Source organism: Oncorhynchus tshawytscha, linkage group LG05 (genome assembly GCF_018296145.1).
Source record: "Oncorhynchus tshawytscha isolate Ot180627B linkage group LG05, Otsh_v2.0, whole genome shotgun sequence".
NCBI lineage: Eukaryota > Metazoa > Chordata > Actinopteri > Salmoniformes > Salmonidae > Oncorhynchus > Oncorhynchus tshawytscha.
Window position 1 is genome coordinate 40,541,304 of NC_056433.1, and position 18,459 is coordinate 40,559,762.

The 18,459-nt window shown below is 41.5% G+C and overlaps 1 protein-coding gene across 3 annotated transcripts; it reads left to right on the forward strand.

The window, feature by feature from the left end:
- Nucleotides 1–1,481: 1,481 nt before the first annotated feature.
- On the forward strand, nucleotides 1,482–16,908 carry LOC112233623 (sialomucin core protein 24). Of its 3 annotated transcripts, XM_024401384.2 has the most exons (6): nucleotides 1,485–1,776; nucleotides 2,763–2,828; nucleotides 10,991–11,092; nucleotides 11,585–11,689; nucleotides 11,874–11,954; nucleotides 12,163–16,908. In XM_024401384.2, exons 1-6 carry the CDS (start codon nucleotides 1,707–1,709, stop codon nucleotides 12,336–12,338), a joined length of 600 nt encoding a protein of 199 aa, XP_024257152.1. In that variant the 5' UTR covers nucleotides 1,485–1,706; the 3' UTR covers nucleotides 12,339–16,908. The 3 variants fall into 3 exon arrangements, with proteins under 3 accessions (XP_024257153.1, XP_024257152.1, XP_042177839.1); XM_024401385.2 differs by lacking the exon at nucleotides 11,585–11,689 and having other exon boundaries at nucleotides 1,482–1,776; XM_042321905.1 differs by lacking the exons at nucleotides 1,485–1,776; nucleotides 2,763–2,828 and adding an exon at nucleotides 10,181–10,232.
- The last annotated feature ends 1,551 nt before the right edge of the window (nucleotides 16,909–18,459 follow it).

An 18,459-nucleotide genomic window follows, 5' to 3' on the forward strand; every position in this document is an offset into this window, starting at 1 on the left:
CTACTTGAGTAAAAGTCTAAAAGTTTTTGGTTTAAAATAAATGTCATTTCTAAAATATACTTAAGTATCAAAAGTAAAGGTATAAATCATTTCTAATTCCTTATATAAAGCAAACCAGACGGCATCATTTAAAAAAAAAATGGATCGCCAAGGGCATGCTCCAACACTCAGACATCATTTACAAACAAAGCGTGATGTTCTCTGAATAAGTGTGTGAATTAGGTAATTTTCCTGTCCTACATTCAAAACATAACGAGTACTTTTGGGTGTCAGGGAAAATCTATGGAGTAAAAAGTACATTTTCTTTAGGAATGTAGTGAAGTAAAAGTTGTCAAAAAATATAAATAGTAAAGTACATATACCCTAAAACACTTCTTTAAGTAGAACTTAAGTATTTTTACCTAAGTACTTTACACCAAATGGTTGGCTACAGTAGCCTACAATAACAGATGCATATGTATCATTCGCCACATTTAATGTCAGTTTCATTGAGGACTTTTTCCCAACAACAGAAACACAAGCGGGAGTTCCATAACTTCCATTTAAAAAAAATGTCCACTAGCACAAATCTCCTCTCAACCCTTGAGACCCAAGAACTGACCTTGAGTAAAACACTTCACTTGATAGTTTCTCCATAGCGAATTTGTCTAATGTCTAGCTCTATAGCGCGCCAAACGTTTTTTCCAGTGCTATGTCGACAATATTTCTTAACGCGCATCAGTCCTAGCATTTAGGCATGTTTTGTTGAAAACGGGTTGGAAATAAATAGGTGTCGCCATAATGACAATTTTAAATAGACTAACTACAAACCACTTCGGCCCTCCCCACAACTCAAGTCACTTAATCACTCAGTCTGACAGTCAGACAGTCTGACTCAATGCCGAATAGTCAGCAGGTCACAGTAAATATATATATATATATATATTTCTCTCTGCAAGAAATACATTTCTCATAAGAGCAATGCCACGGCGGAGGCAGTGAGGTAGGTCAAAAACCGGCGACCAATACATTTTCACCCGCAACATAGTTTGTAAGAAGACCAATTAGCAAAAAATACGCGGACATGGCAACCTTGCCGCAAGCAAGCAGTAAAAAGAGCCACATGACCTGTGTAGAAACAGAGATATTCGAAAAAGAGGAGAAAATAATCCCATCGACAATTGTCTGTAAAACGTATAACGCTCCGCCCAGCACCGTCGACCAATTGCGTTCACGTTGTCATGCCAAAGTGGTTGCTAAACTAAACTAATCGTAACGCAAACTATTCTAAAAGTCAGTATATGAGAAACCTGACTGTTTTCGTCGAAAGTACGCAATGTTACGATTACAAAACTATACGATATTTCAGAGAATAAATTGCGCATCTCATATCTCAGAAAATATTTGTAATATTGTACTTTTCGTTCACGTATTTTATTTTTTGGGAGCAAGCGCCTAATTGACTCCGATAAAAGCACCTGTGCCAAAATCTCCCAGAATTACACCGCGCGGAACATTGACAACCCTTGGGCAAATACAAGGCGTTAATACAATTCCCATCCCAATTCCCATCTCCTCAAAAGTGAATATCTCTGGTAGAAGGAAGTAGCCAGTTAGAATAGCAACAGCGTCAGAATACCCGTATCCAGTAGATATCAGATCTCTCTCGCGACTCCTCATAAATCGGGTGGAACGACGAACAAGTTGGTGGAAAATATAAATTAAACATGTACTTAAAACTTGTTTACGTTACATTAGTCCTTGCATTGGTAGCTGCAACAACATTTGCGAGCGTAGGTAAGTTTGCGACCTAGTAAAGCACAGCTTGTTTTTGCGCTCTCTGCATAAGAAAGCCTGCGAGCTAAGCGCTAGCTCGTATACATAAATGCGCGAGCCGTTTTGAGTGCATATTTATGCCACTTTTCGTTCTAGTTGCCCCGAATGTGTCAGCAAACTGTTTCTAAAAACGATTTGTGGGAATCATACGTGTTGTCAAGTTTGTTCGTTCTTAATGGTAGATGTGTAACGTTAGCCAGCTGAGCTAGCCCTCTATAGTCTTTTTTTTCAGACTGCGAGCGACAGCCAACGTGGGCTGCTTGATATCGTCATAGCTGCTAACGTTAGCTTGTAGGACAACATTACTGAAGTCAGCAACCCTGAAATAACAGGCACATATATGTATTTGTTTAATAAGAGTTTTGATTATTGTCCCTTTGGACAACATAATTTAGAAGATTGGTGGTTAGTGAAATGGCCAGCTTATGCTCTTGTTGGCTAGATGGCCCTTGCTTGCCTGTCAGCCTTGCGTCACATTTTAATTTATATTGCGTTATTAATCTATAGCTATATTTGCAAAAAACATATCACAGGTCAAGCTACATAAGTCACACGGACAGAGGGGCAATACATTTTAATGTCCGTCATTGGGACAGCGGGTTTCTCAGTCCCTCTCTTCTTTCCATTCGTTACATGCACAGGTGTTTTAAATGTCATAAACCAACGTTGGAGATTGACATGACCAGGCTCACCTCGTAGGCATTCATCTACCAGAAATCATATCTAAGTAACTTTACTGCTCCCTGTGACTAATGTGCTTACAGTTGATGAGTATCTACTGTTGTGTTGTGCCTATTAAGTAAATATCTCCCTGGCAAGTCCAATTAGGTCTATATCCATCAGTTGGGCTAATTCCCTCATTGGTGACAATTCGAACCTTTTGTATACAACTAACCTTTGTATACGCTTCTAATTACTTGTATGTTGATTGATGTTTCCCCTTTCAGATGATGGATGTGCTGAACTCGCTTGTGACACTTGTGTCGGTGACTGTCAATGGTTGAACTGCACATGTAAGTAGTACCTACCTGTTAAAGCTGGGTGATATGGACAAAAATCCATATTGTGATAAATTGCCTCAATTGATGTAATAACAAATGGAACGCTAAGTTTATAACAATGTGCACCACTACTTTTTTAAAAATACGCATTATCCTTTATACTGCTGCTACTGGTTTGATGGTTGTAGCCATCAATTGTCCCATTAACAATCACCCATATTAGGAAATGTATTTAATTTCAAGCTTCACATTTCTCTAGTATAGTCTATGAACGATATCCACAAAATGCCTGCGGTAAGTGGTCGGTATGGCAGTGTCGATAATTTTCTACATTTGTGCGATATTGTAATCAAGAGGCATACATTTTGTCCTTAATGTGTAAGCCTTATAATTTCCTAGGCCATGTACTGTATTTTGGGGTTATGATCATTGAACTACCAGAGAGTACCAGTCTCTTCAGGTAGATTATAAGGCACTGGAGCCTGCCTTTTGACCAAGTCATTCCAAAGGATCAAGATTGAGCTATTTTGAGATCAAAGGTCAAAAAGGAATTGGACGGGCCTCCCGAGTGGTGCAGTGGTCTAAGGCACTGCATTGCAGTTTCTAGCTGTGCCACTAGAGATCCTGGTTGGAGTCCAGGCTCACTCTCAGCTGGGCCACTACCTGGGGGCCCCATGAGGCGGCACACAATTGGCCCAGGCTCGATCGGGTTAGGGAAGGGTTTGGCCGGCAGGGATGTCCTTGTCCCATCGCACTCTAGCGTCTCCTGTGGCGGGCCGGGCGCGTGCATGCTGACATGGTCGCCAGGTGTACGGTGTTTCCTCCGACACATTGGTGTGGCTGACTTCCAGGTTAAGCAGGCATTATGTCAAGAAGCAGTAAGGCTTGGGTGGGTCGTGTTTCATGGGACGCATGACTTTCGACCTTCGCCTCTCCTGAGTCCGTACGAGAGTTGCAGCGATGAGGCAAGACTGTAACTACCAATTGGATACCACTAAAAAAGGGGTAAAATACGAAAAGGAATTGGACAATGGGCAGGTTGCACAAGGCATTTGGCCTTAATCCCTTCGGCACCAGCCATTTTAGAGTAGAGAAATAGGCCTGAGTCATACAGTATGCAGTATAACAGTCTTTATATAGCCAGCCTATTGCTTTGAGGTTGTTCCCTGCTGCTCTGACTGACTAAACCAAACTCTCCTCTCCCACCAACTCTACTCTCACAGTTTGCCTGTTACTGTGGCATTGTAGTCCAAGCCACTGCTTTATTTGTTTGCCTGTGGATGTTATCAGCCCAGTAAATGGGATTTTCTAAGCCAAGCTCAGGTCCTAGCCCATGAGCGCTGCTAAATGATAACGGTGAACAGCTGTGTCATTCCCCCATGTGTGTGATACTCGGAAGAATCCAAGCAAATCCGCTTGGGTGTTTTTTTTTTTAGGTTGAGCCACTTAAGCTACCAAGGGTTGTGGGATGTTTTTATAAAGAGTCTCTGTCTCATGGTTTGCATAATTAACACCAACATTGCAAACCAACTAGACAGTCCCCTAAAATACTTTCAGTTGTTGGTGTGGTAAGTTTGCTTATAGTCAAGGTTCCAGGCATACTAGCCTCCTTGATTACGTGGAATGAGGACTGAGCTGGATCTAGGCCCTCGGAGCTTGTCACTGTTTGAGAGTGTGAATGTATTTGGGATGCTTTCTGAAAGGCCTCTAGTAGGCCTGAGCAAGTATGACGCCGAACAATGGTGCATAACAGACTTCCGTGTGTTCTACTCAGACATACACTCTCCATGTCACTGTGTGGACCTCGATGAAGACTGTTCCAATCCCAGAGACTGGAGAAGAAGATGATGAGAGGGAATGAAGGAAAAGGAATAGAGGAATGAGAAAAAAATCTGTTAGGACTAGGCAGAGAAATAAAAATCTAGTTGCGGGGAAAAGCAATCTACAGCGTTGGAAGCAACTGCTGTTGTCACTGCCGCCACTGTTGAAGAGAGGAGGTTCTCAGCTTTCTGTAGGTATTTAGCTCTATCGCAGCTGTTTTGCAACCAAGATATGGCTTTGACATATGAAGCGTGGGAAATGCTCAACAGCCATTGAAAGTGCATAGGACTCATTGGGTAGTAGGCAACAACTGCAAAGGATTTATTTCTTATTATGTATACTATTTTTAGGACATTGAATTTACTGTTGGATTCAAACATGGCTACCAGTAGCGGGTATTATGTCAACAGTTAGTGATCTAGCTAATGTTTTTGGAGTTTCCAATTCTCAGGAGGTGAATTCGCCCCAAATGAATTTGCCTGTGATATTAGTGCACATAAAGACGTAGGCAAAAAAAATCTCTAGAAAGTTTGTTCTGAAGTGTCAATCCTATTTTAGGTCCCCACGAGTATAGAAGAACATAACATGTGTCCCCGCATATTTGAGTATCAGATCTGGCTGTTCTTTCACATCCACTTGTGCTAGTGGTTGGTTTCTGTCTGTGTACAGAAGAGGTCGACTGAAAAGCCGATACCGATTTAATCGGCAGATTTAAATAAAATATATATATATATTTTTGTATTTTATTTCACCTTTATTTAACCAGGTAGGCTAGTTGAGAACAAGTTCTCATTTGCAACTGCGACCTGGCCAAGATGAAGCATAGCAGTGTGAACAGACAACACAGAGTTACACATGGAGTAAACAATTAACAAGTCAATAACACAGTAGAAAAAAAAGGGGAGTCTATATACATTGTGTGCAAAAGGCATGAGGAGGTAGGCGAATAATTACAATTTTGCAGATTAACACTGGAGTGATAAATGATCAGATGGTCATGTACAGGTAGATATTTGGTGTGCAAAAGAGCAGAAAAGTAAATAAATAAAAACAGTATGGGGATGAGGTAGGTAAAAATGGGTGGGCTATTTACCGATAGACTATGTACAGCTGCAGCGATCGGTTAGCTGCTCAGATAGCAGATGTTTGAAGTTGGTGAGGGAGATAAGTCTCCAACCTCAGTGATTTTTGCAATTCGTTCCAGTCACAGGCAGCAGAGAACTGGAACGAAAGGCGGCCAAATGAGGTGTTGGCTTTAGGGATGATCAGTGAGATACACCTGCTGGAGCGCGTGCTACGGATGGGTGTTGCCATCGTGACCAGTGAACTGAGATAAGGCGGAGCTTTACCTAGCATGGACTTGTGTGTGTGTGTGTATATATATATATATACATATACACATACACACACATGAAAATTACAACAATAATGAATGCACTCTTATTTTAACTTAATATAATACATAAATAAAATAAAATTGGTCTCAAATAAATAATGAAACATGTTTAAATAGTGCAAAAACAAAGTGTTGGAGAAGAAAGTAAAAGTGCAATATGTGCCATGTAAAAAGCTAACATTTAAGTTCCTTGCTCAGAACATGAGAACATATGAAAGCTGGTGGTTCCTTTTAACAGGAGTCTTCAATATTCCCAGGTAAGAAGTTTTAGGTTGTAGTTATTATAGAAATTATAAGACTATTTCTCTCTCTACCATTTGTATTTCATATACCTTTGACTATTGGATGTTCTAATAGGTACTTTAGTATTGCCAGCCGAATCTCGGGAGTAGATAGGCTTGAAGTCATAAACAGCGCGATGCTTGAAGCATTGCGAAGAGCTGCTGGCAAACGCAGGAAAGTGCGGCTTGAATGAATGCTTACAAGCCTGCTGCTGCCTACCACTGCTCAGTCAAATCATTGACTTAATTATAATATAATAAAACACAGAAATGCGAGCCTTAGGTCATTAATATGGTCAAATCTGGAAACTCATTTTGAAAACGAAACGTTTATTCTTTCAGTGAAATACGGAACCGTTCTGTATTTTATCTAATGGGTGGCATCCATAAGTCTAAATATTACTGTTACATTGCACAACCTTCGATGTTATGTCATAATTATGTAAAATTCTGGCAAATTAGTTCGCAATGAGCCAGGTGGCCCAAACACACTCTGCGTGCAATGAACGCAAGAGAAGTGACACATTTTCCCTAGTTTAATATTGCCTGCTAACCTGGATTTCTATTAATAAAATATATTTCTGTGTATTGATTTTTAAGAAAGGCATTGATGTTTATGGCTAGGTACATTCTTGCAACGATTGTGCTTTTTGCCCAAATGCGCTTTTGTTAAATCAATGTCTTGTTAGAGAAAGGGATCTTGACTCTGACAATGGAGCAACTCTCTCCTGTTCGCTTTATTAACCCCTTAGAGTTGATGAGCCCCTGCGGAAATGTAATAATCATCATAACTTGAAATCGGCCCTAATTAATCGGCCATTCCGATTTAAATCGGTCGACCTCTAATTTACATGTCTACTATTGAATCCCTTGCTTCAATCTAGCTAGTTAGTCTGGTTGCACATCTAACTATAGCTAGAGCATATCTCTATTCTAGCAATGGATAGTTTTTGGCTGTATAGAATCATTCAATAAGATTAACAATGGTTAGCTAGGATATACTGTCAGTCAGCTAACCATTTACAGTAACAGCAGTTTATTAATCAAGTCAATACACAGTAAATCTAATGCAGAAATTGAGAACTCCTACTGTTGCATGGTATGGGCAGCTATTAATTGATAAAAGAGTCCTAGAATGGAGTTATAAGGGTGACCAGAACCTTTTAAAGTACAGGAAGTGATGGCTGTGCACTTGACCACACACAACCCCACCAACATTTGAGGTTTTTCTTTATTTTTCCTATGCAAAAACAAATAAACGGGCAGTTTTCACTAAATAAATGATCAAACTACACGGATCGTAATCTTACATCAGGAATCTTGATTTCATGACGTCCATGAAGTAGGCTAATTATCTTGACTGCCATAACGTAGACGCTAAAATGTTCTGTCAATCCTCGTGAGATGCATGAATTCCTGCACTTTAGCTGTTTTAAAATTGTGTGCAGTATCACACAAGCTCTTTAACAGATTTTTCAGAAAATCCTTTCCTCAATCAGCTGATGTTGTGCGATAATGTCACCACGTAACTAAACAGCTACACATTTACATTTGAGTCATTTAGCAGACACACTTATTCAGAGCAACGTTTTTCGTACTGGCCCTCCGTTGGAATCGAACCCACAATCCTAGCCAGCGCCATGCTCTACCAACTGAGCCACACAGGACCAACCCATTTTGACACAAGTACTTGTTACATTTCAAATGCTTAGCAGGAAAGTTCAAATTCATGTGTCTGGTATGCTAAATATAAGGGATGTAAGATTATTTATACTTTTACTTTTGATACTTGAGTAGTATTTTACTGGGTGACTCACTGTTCCTTGTCATTTTTTTATTAGGGTACGGTGTCTTTACTTTTACTCAAGTATGACAATAGGTTATTTTCCCACCTAAGCTCCTCTGTCTCGATGCTCGGATCTGATTTATTTGGATCAGTATTTTGTTGCAAATGACCGTTACCATGACAACCACCTCAAAATGTTAAGGAACAGTGACAGGAAATGAGTGTGGTATCTGTGTGCTACATCCGTGTGAATGCGCACATCTTATATCATCTTGTACAGGGCCACCTGTACAACTGAGTGTGGAGATATAGAAAGAATCTGATTTGGGTTCTTAGTAGCGATGGGGGAAAATATTTGGATTTTTTTGTTGAATATATTGTATTGTTTTGACACATGCAATATTATTTTAGCCCTAGTCTGCTGTACATGCACCAAAACTCCAGTATTTTCACTTCATAGCCTGTTCTAATAGTTTTTTTTACGTAGGGAGCCAATTTGTTTTCAGCACTTCTATTTCCATGTCTGATCAAACTACATTTTCTCATGGCTCTTGTCACTGCAGCAATATTTTTAGATCACTGAATCACAATGTAATCACAGTATCGAATCGCAATACACACAATCGTGAGTATTGCAATACATATTGAATCAGCACCTAAGTATCGTGACTATATTGTCTCGGAAGGTCCCTGGCAATTCCCAGCCTTAGCTCTTAGTGGCTGTGTGAACACAGCCATAGTGTGTGTGTGTGTGTGTGGCTCATTCGCTCCTCTCAGCAACCACAACAACATAGACAAAATCCTAAAGCACCGTGTGTCACACACCAGAACAAACAACTCTCACCACTACTCCAGTCACTCTTAAACACACGCACCCGAACTAACATCTCTAACCACACAGTAGGTCTTAGGACTGAACTAATGCTTCTCACAATTCCCCAGCAGATCGCCTATTAGATATGAACTAAGCAAATCTGAAAGCTCACACACTCACTATGGAGGTGGCAGTTCTAAAGTACACTACAGACCCAGCTCACTTAGGCCTAGGTAATAACCCAACTCGCTGTGGTGAGTTGTCAAACCCACTGTTATTATCAGATTTGTCTTTGAGTTAGGGATTTCATGTGAACAATGCATTGCCGTCAGAGTGACACCATTTTGTTCTGAAGGCTGTATTTTAATGCCGCAGAGCTACGTGTGTCAGCTGGTTTAGCTCAGTGGTCTTAAAGGTCTTAATGTAAGAAAAACGGAAGGCGCACTTACGCATCGGTATTATGAGCCTTAAGGGTTTCTCCTCTAACAAGCTTCCTCTCTGCTCTCTCACTGGATGCCCCTAGCATGTCATAATCCTTCTGGAATGTGTGTGAGTGAGTTCCATCTTTCACAGCTGCCTGTGAGGTAACGGACCCTTCTACCCCCTCGGCCAATAGAATGTCTGCTGGATACACTGATAGTAGTGGGGTCACAGACACTTTGCAAGGGTTGTGGCAACACTCCACGTACAGAAAAGGAAGGGTATAAGAGATCACCAAGGTTTCTGTTCGTGTCAATGTTTTGCTATGAGCAGCAGCAAGTCAACTTAGCCTAATTGTCTTCACACTGTTTTTATAGCGAGGCCAGACCAGATTGGTCATATGAGGATCTGTGTCAGAACAGAGGTGAATATCAGCCACTTGTTTTTTTTTCAGCAGAGAGCTGTCATACATTTTCTGTTTCGGTTCAGTTTTCCAGTTTTGGCTGTGGTTGTTGTGCATGATGTCACAGAAAAGTAAGTATAGCCCTACCTAATTTTTTTGCTGTATGATAAGTGTGGTGACAATCAATGTCTTGTTAAAGGACCCTTGACTCTGACAATGGAACAACTCTCTCCTGCTCGCTTTAGTAACCCCTTAGAGTTGGTGGGCCCCTGCGGAAATGTAATTAGCATCACAAAAAAATCCCCATCAAAATCTTGTCAGTTTAAGCTGGTGATATCTGTTTTTTTTGTTTTTGTTTGGGCTGCCTCTCAATCCACCACATCCGTCGATGTCGCTCTTCTGCATCTGTGGTGAAAGGTGGCAGAGCTAGATGAAAACGTCTGTCGTGTCTGAACGGTTTGGCCTAGATAACTATTATGACCCCTCTAAGGGAAGGTGAGTCTCTCACAAACATGTAAATGACTGAAGGTAGCTGGGTACCAGTTAAATCCATGTCAGAAGCTGTTATTCGTTGTGTTTCTATGGGCTAATAGCAGCAAGGACAAATCCAATGTTTCATCAAGTAATACGCTAAGGGGGTCCTAAAATTTGAAATCGAACAGCTGAATGATCCATGGTATAAATCTTTTTTTTGGGGGGGGGGGTTATTTTAAGACTCTTAAGGATTAAATGAAGACTAACAGAGTTAGTCAGTGTCACTTCTCGTAGCTGATGTCCAGAGCAAGGGGTTTTGCTCAGGCTAGGATTTCTGGTCCTTTCAAGTCTCTTCCTGTACCTCCACACTCATCTCACTTTTTTTTTTCTTGCTCTCACACATGCACACCCTAAAGGGCCCTTGACTCTGACAATGGAACAGTAATCAGTAATGGAAAGATCATGCATTGGGAGGGGGAACGGGCTTTGACTCAGGACTTTCCAGGAAGGAGGAGGACTGGGAGAAGGAACACACTGTAGACTCCTGAACTGACAAAACCATTTAATTAAAATCTCACCTTGTGCTAATTCACTTGACTAAAAACAAAGGTGATCCTTGTGTTTTTAAACTGCTCGTGTTCCATGGGGTGTCAGGATTAGTGTAAGGAATCTTTTGGAAATGATCACATGAATATATTTTCTTGTCTTTGTTTCCTGTAGAGCACACACAATCACATCTTTTATTTGTGCTTGTGTTTTTCTTTTATCCCCCTGTTCAGTTAGAGAAACTCCAACTTTCTCCAATGTTTCCTGTGTCAACATCACGTCCATAAACGGTCAGAACATGACCGTGGGCAACTGCTCTAATGAAACCTGCTCAGGTAAGGACTAATACCATCACCTGGTTCATTTAAAGGCCTCTCCAGAGGGATTCATGTTTTGTCATTCCAGTGACTCACTTTGTTAACATGACAAGTCTACCTTCAACAGTAAGTGACTGATCTAGGTATATGTAGAGATTCTATATCTTTGTTCTGTGGTCTTAGTTGCTTTGTCTCAACACTCTAAAATGCTTCCCTTCTTTCCTAATTCCTTTGTCCCTGCCATTCTCCACCCCATGGCTCCTTCCTCCCATCCCTTATCCTTCCACTGGTCCAAAAGGATTAAGTGGGTGAAAGCTATTTAAATGAATTCACCCTATTACTTTCACCAATCTAGCCCTGTCAGATCACAAGGGAAGGAATCATTTTGGGACTTTTCAGACATAGACACCGCCATAACCTGGCCATCTCCTTCTTTCCTGCTTTTTACCCTGTCTGTCTATCTCATGGTGTCCGTCACTTCAATGGGATCTCCACCTGTTGCTACTACAGTTGTAACTGACATCCCTGCCCCAACCACAATCTCTGCTGCTCCAGTTACCCCTACGGCCAGCAATGCAACTAACAGCAGCACCACTGAGCCCGAGCCCACCCCAGGTAACCAGCCCAAACCAGCATCTCGTCTGCTCCCTTCAAATCGGTGTATATTTGCTGTGTGACTTGATTCTTTTGAGGGAGTTTTTGTATGTCAAATTTAAATATGGTGAAATGGTCAACTGTTTTTGTATGTCTATGCATTTAGTGAAATAATACTAAACTGACATCTCACCACTGGTTACAGCTGACCTAACCACTGCAGTACCAACTGCCCTGCCCGCCACTAACGGTACTGTCCCAGTCTCTGCCGCAACGCATGCTTCAAGTAAGTTCCAATGCCAGCCCAGCCTGGTATGAAATCAAGACTATTATTTATGGCTGCTTATAGAGCACCAAGGATTCCATAGAAAGTGTTACTGAATAAAAACTGGATTCCACCTGTGTATTATCAATATGGTTCTATATCCACTTAGCCCTGGCTAGTGGCTCATACAGGTGAAATAACCAACTTGGCACTCTCCCTCCTTGTGCAGACGTCAGTGTCACCACCGCATCACCTGTGGGGCCCTCTCCAGCGCCTCATAAGAATTCCACATTTGACGCAGCGAGCTTCATTGGGGGCATAGTGCTGGTCTTGGGCCTGCAGGCCGTGGTCTTCTTCCTCTACAAGTTCTGCAAGTCCAAGGACCGCAACTACCACACCCTCTGAACGACCCACTCCACCTCCACCAACCACAATACCTACTCTGGGGCCCACTATGAACACCCAAACCCGAACCCCTGGCCATTGTGATTATCACAGTGTTTCCGATCAATGTTTCTCCCAAAAGCCTAATGCCATTGCGGTGCCAACCTGGGGTTTAGGCCTGTAGCTTAAATACACACAAGGTTATAAACTGTACACACCCACAAGTGCGCCACATCTTTTACTGTACGTAGTTTGCTGCACATTTCTCACACCCTGGTGCAGCTGAAGTGAACTCCAGCGCAGTGGCATTTGAGCCTTCAACAGAGGATTAAATCACTATGGATTCCCCGTCTCTCGTCCCCTCTTCTCGCTCCCCACCCCCCCTTATCTCGTTCCCCCTCTCCTCTCCTACAAACCCCCCCCTTCTCCTGCAGTGGGTCATTGTGGCTATTCTCCTGTGTGCTGACTGGATGAAAAGCAGACTTGTTTACTGCTTCACTCCCCTGGCCCTTCATCTTAATGTTTTACCTGCCTGGCCTGTCATTAATAGACCCAATAGTAATTTATGTAAACTTTCAATTCTGCTGGTGTATAGTGGGGCTGCCACAGCGTTGGAGTACTAGCTTGTTCATGCACCTTGGTAACGCTTTGGAAACACTGTTTGATTGAGGTCCCCTCCCCCTTTGTTTTTTGGAACTAGATGACTGGATGATATAGCATAGCTTTTTTTCTTGTTTGTCATGGGACAGATCTGGGTAGGTGTTTTCACAACTCCTTTATGAAGAGTTTGTATTCATCTGATGGCAGCGATGCCTGTTAAAGTAAGAATAAAAGGAGAACTATAAGCAATGGTCCATCCTCTAAGCAGGGCCCTACAGTGTGACCACTTTACTCACATATGCGTGTAAATATTTTGCTGTGTGAACTGGATTTTTAAAAATGTATTTAGGAGCACCAATGCACGTAGGAAAAATTATTCTAGCTTTATTACCTCAAATATTTAGCATTGTGCTACTAAATTTCTTTGTGTGCCTACATTTTTCAACTTAGGTGCACACAAAAAAGTCAGTGTAGAGCCCTGCTAAGAGATAGAATATTAAGTAGATGCCCCCGTCTTAAGTGGAGGATGAGTTGGGCTCTCTTGGTGTTAAGACTCAGTGCTGTGTGTGTGTTTGGCAAACACTACACACTGCCAAAAGAGCAGCTCAATGCAATAAACCCAAGTCAACCCCTAATTTCTACAACCCCCCTCCCCCAAATCTTTACCGACTTCAGCCAAACAGATTGCAGTGATGAGTCGGACCACTAGACTGGAGATGACCCCTTGACCCACAACCTTCCTTTAACAGGAAGGAAATCACAATGAGCCAAGTCTTTAGGACACGGTTGAAGGGGTCTACAGATAAAATATTGTGGTAAATATATGGGAGTGATAAATCAATCAGAAGTATAAATTATTGTGTTGAATGGAGTTGGAAGAAGATAAGACAGCATGCACCTTGATGCTGACAGTATTGGAAGCAAAGTGCCTTTAATGTTATGTCTGTTACTTAAAGTGGGGGGAATGAGGGAGATTTATGATGATGCTCCTCTTCCTCCTGGCTGAGGCTTGATTGTCATGAAGTAAAAGCAGTCTGGACACAGGACAGGAGCAGTATCGCGAGAACAGAACCACAGTTGGCCTCCGTTCCATTTTAATTCAGCCAACCCAGGTAGTAAACTGAAATTCCACATTTTCCTCATAGAAAATGATTGGGAGTTATTTACATTTCAGTTGACGTTATGAATTGACTGAATTGAAATGGAATTGAGCCCAACCCTGAGAACCCTAGTATCCCAGCTGTACTGAAGAGCCTTTTATTGAAGAGTAGATAGATACAGTAGTTGCTCAACGTGGTTTTGGATGGATGGATGAAGACCTATTAGGTTTAAATTGATTTAGAATGGCATTGGTTGAAAAGTGACCCCTATGCACACTGAATATATTTTGTTTCATTAAATGTAGGGCCTAAGTTCCACACAGCTCCCTAATGCTAGTTCCCCCTCATATTGTGTACACATTCTAATGACCTGTGTTTTTGAAAATAATAAAGGTGGAAAGGCATTTATAGGTAACTGCCAAAATAAATGAAACACTTGCATGAATGAGGGATACAGTATATTGAAAGCATGTGCTTCCACACAGGTGTGATTCCTTGGTTAAAAAAAGCAAATAACAGCTCATGATTAGGGTCATGTATTAAAAATGCCCAGTTGCCCATTATTTTGGCTACCATTGCTAGGAAGAAGAGAACTCTGTGACTTTGATAGTGGGGTCTCAAAGGAGCATAGGAGGTTTAAATGGTGTGTCTCTCACAGGAGGTTGGTGACACCTTAATTGAGGAGGGTGGGCTCGTAGTGGTTGGAGTGGAATCGGTATATAGTATCACAACTCAAACATGGTTTGATGCCATTCGCGCCGTTCCAGCCATTATTATTATGAGCTGTCCTCCCCAGGCAGTTACCTGTATTTTCAGCTTAGTTAGTAAATTAATGTTTTCTGGAGTCATTGCATAAGTTGGATAGAGTTTTGAAAGTGTCAAATAAATGACTTAATAATAACTGGTCCCTGAACTTAAGTGACTTTTAATTCCATAGAAAGTGTTACTGAATAAAAAGACATTGAGACATTGTCCTTTGCATTTTGGGAGTTTTCTTTTCTCCTATTGAGGCACCTTTTTTATGTACTGCCAAGGAGAGGAGATGGGTGTTGAACTACAGAAAAGCAGTGACTAAGTTTCCCAAGTTTAGAGTGCAAACAGTATGTGTCTAGTTCTTTGATTAGCTTGCTGCTAATAGTGTGACTTTGTCCCCTTTGTACATAGAGCTATCATGTCATTCAGTTGATTTACCTTAAAGGTTTGAACTTTCAATCCTGTAAAGGCAAGATTGTGTTTTCTTTGAGTTTTTTCAGTAGCATTCACTTGCAATGGCTTTTTTTCTGCATTAATGCATGTCAAACAAATGGAAATGTAATATTTTCTGTTGAATTATGCTATTGGGGCTTCAGACACTTAAAAGAGAAAGAACCACTTGATTAATTTGTCAAACAATTTGGTAGAGAAGAGTATGCCTGAACAATGTGTGTTAATGTCGAAGTTCTCAGTCTTGGCATGGAAAATGGAGTGCGGCACTGACGGTTTTGTTTTGTACTTTTTGCCTTCCTGTTGCTGCCAAAAATGTATGAATGCTTGTGAGAGAACTCTTAGCTCAATATTTTCATAATTATGAAAAAATATCACCTTGCTTTGTATGGAACACTCAGTGTAATTTAAAAGTGCGCGTGTCTCGTTCATTGGCCCTGATTTAATGTATGTTCTTAATCACCTTTTAAAGATGAATCTGCAGTCACCCGATGGCATTAGGCTACATCCCATAGACCCCCAACCAACTATGGCAAGTCAGATGTACAAATCTAGTTTTGCTTTGTCTGCATTCACAGTATGCTGAACATTGAGTCCTCTACTCACTCACACAAAGGAAAGTTAATGGCCAAATGTCAGGTGGAGAAGTGATAAGCAACTAATAAGCATTTGTGAATCCATAGAGCATTCTGAGTTACTTCACCATTATTTCTCCTTTTGCCATGGTCTTAATGACACCGTGATTTAAACTGTCTGCATGCCGTAGGAACACACAATGGAGCAGTGAGTATTTTCTTTCAGTGTTTGTCACAGGACATTGCCAGTACCCATAGCAACTGATACAAATATTCTGATACAATTTTTTTTCTTCAGCTCGGGCAAAATAAGTCACACGGCCCGGCCCCTCTCCATGCACCTTTTCAAGAAAAGTGCCTTACTCAGTTGAACATAAATGAAGATTTGTATTTTTGTCTTAACTTGATAGTACACCCAGTAGATATTAAAGGGACTCTGCACTTCCAGACCCCTTGTAAAGATTCAATCAAAGATGCTTTGAGTGGTGAGAGCAGCTTTAAATGTCTTTATTTTCTCAGTCACACTTGACTTTGGGAGCTTAAACCAGACAGAAGAATGGGTCAGCTGGCCAGATTCACAGGCATGCAAAATGTCAAATTGTGTTCCATGACTTGTGTTCCATGACTTGGCTACATTCCAACATAGAATTCAATTTACATTCTTGACCTGAGAATGTAGCTGTCTTTGGAACAATGGCACCCATTACTATTGTACATCTCAAACCCAGTTTGCTGATGTTTACATGTCTATGGCTCTGGGGGCAGCCACCATTTTCTGTGTGAAGCTCTGAAGCTTATGTTTATAGAGCTTTTAAAATTGAGTTTTTGTTTGTTGCTTTCTAACAATGTCCATATGTCACCTTGATTTTAGTCCAGTTAAATAAGAGGTTCTAGGTCTTATGGAATGATTCTTCTGCGTTGCTCTCATGTGCACAAAGATGCAGATGAATATGTACACGTACAGTTGCTGTTATATGTAGCCATGATGCCTGCTACTGTTTTATGCTTGTTTTATATCCATTTTGCCTGGAACTTGATTTGCCTTGTTTTCTTTTATTAGTTTTGCCATTAGCTTGAAGATGTTAAATTCAATAAAGTTTGAATATTGTTGAACATGGACTTTGTATTTACTGTTGCTGCAACTTCTAACGTTTCATAGCAGGGAAATCTTATTCAGAATGCAGTGCAACATGCTGTAAATCACAAACCAAGGCCGCTACAATGGGCTCTACACTGTGAAACAGTTTGGTAACCAAGGCCTTGAGTTTGAACCTCTTATCAGTTGGACAAGGTGGCAGGTTGGCTCAGCAGCAGAAGTTACAGATTTCAGAGATTAGCTGCTGGACTAATAAGTGCCAACTGCATTCGGTGCCCCAAAGTGAAGGTGTGGATGTCAGCGACAGTCAAACATAAACACAGATCACTCTTGGCTTGGTGGTCTAGCCGCGTGCTGGAGGGGTCAAGTTGCCCACAACTCCTGTAGAGAGGCAACAGGTTTTTACTGATTTTATTCTGCAGCATTGTCTCTCACAGACATGCACACCTGTCTTCCTGTCTTGCACCTATCCAGGGTAGTAGGGGCAAATCCTGGCCAGAAAAATACTGTTCTCTTTTACCCCTTCTCTCTATATCGCTCCTCTACTTAGTGTTCTCATACACAACAGGATCTCTACCACTGGCTGTGTATATGACTGGCTTATTGACAGAGTTAAGGCTGCATTACCCATTAAGGAGCCATACTGATACATTATATTGGACCAAAGGTGTCACTCACTCTTGCCCCACCCCCTCTCTTTCTCTCACTCCTTTTTTTCCTCAAACATCCAGTTCAGTGTCCACTCTCTCAAACTAACAGGATATTTGGTCAGTTCCCAGGGTCACAAGTCCTGCTTGCTTAGCAGAAAATGCTAGTGGGAGAGAAAGTGTATGTGTGAATAAGTGCATGTGCATTTTTGAAGGTGTTTTGTGTGTGCCTGCGCTGTCGCTGTGTTAAATATAATTTATGCTTGATCTGTCAATGGGGTCGGAGGCTCCTTATGGACGATGTGAAGCAATTGCAGAGCCTCCAGAAGCCAAATTGAGCTCCATACCGCGTTGCCATGCGCCTCCCAAATTTTGTAACAATGCAGATGGCTCCGTATAGCTCAGCATTGACAAGTTTGGTTGACTTTGGAATAACCATGCAGCGCCTTTTAGTGTGCAGTGGAAATGGATGGTTGGTGAGCCACATGGTTCTTTTACTTTAGTCAAATCCATCTCTGATTTATGTCCCCAGATGCCCTTATACAGAAGAGGGGAAAATCTCCCAGTCAGTCTTATCAGTTTCTTGATTACTGATCAACTCACTGTTATCACTCCGTCAATCACTCCTGAGTTCCATCAATCACTCCTGGGCTGCAGTCACCTATCCGGATCCGTTTTACTGCCTACGCGGAGCCCCACCGGGCCTTCACAACTGGACTGCCGACGTTATCTACCCGAAGGAGATCCGGCTGGCTCCTCCGTCGCGACGTTACCTGAACGCCCATCTGCGGCCTGCTAACCGTTAGCTGTCTTACCGGCTGCTATCTGAATAGACAATCGGACAATTTATTTATTTTTATTATTATTATGTTTTCTTCTTGGGCCTCTATAACTATATCTATTGTTTTTATTTTTGTTGTT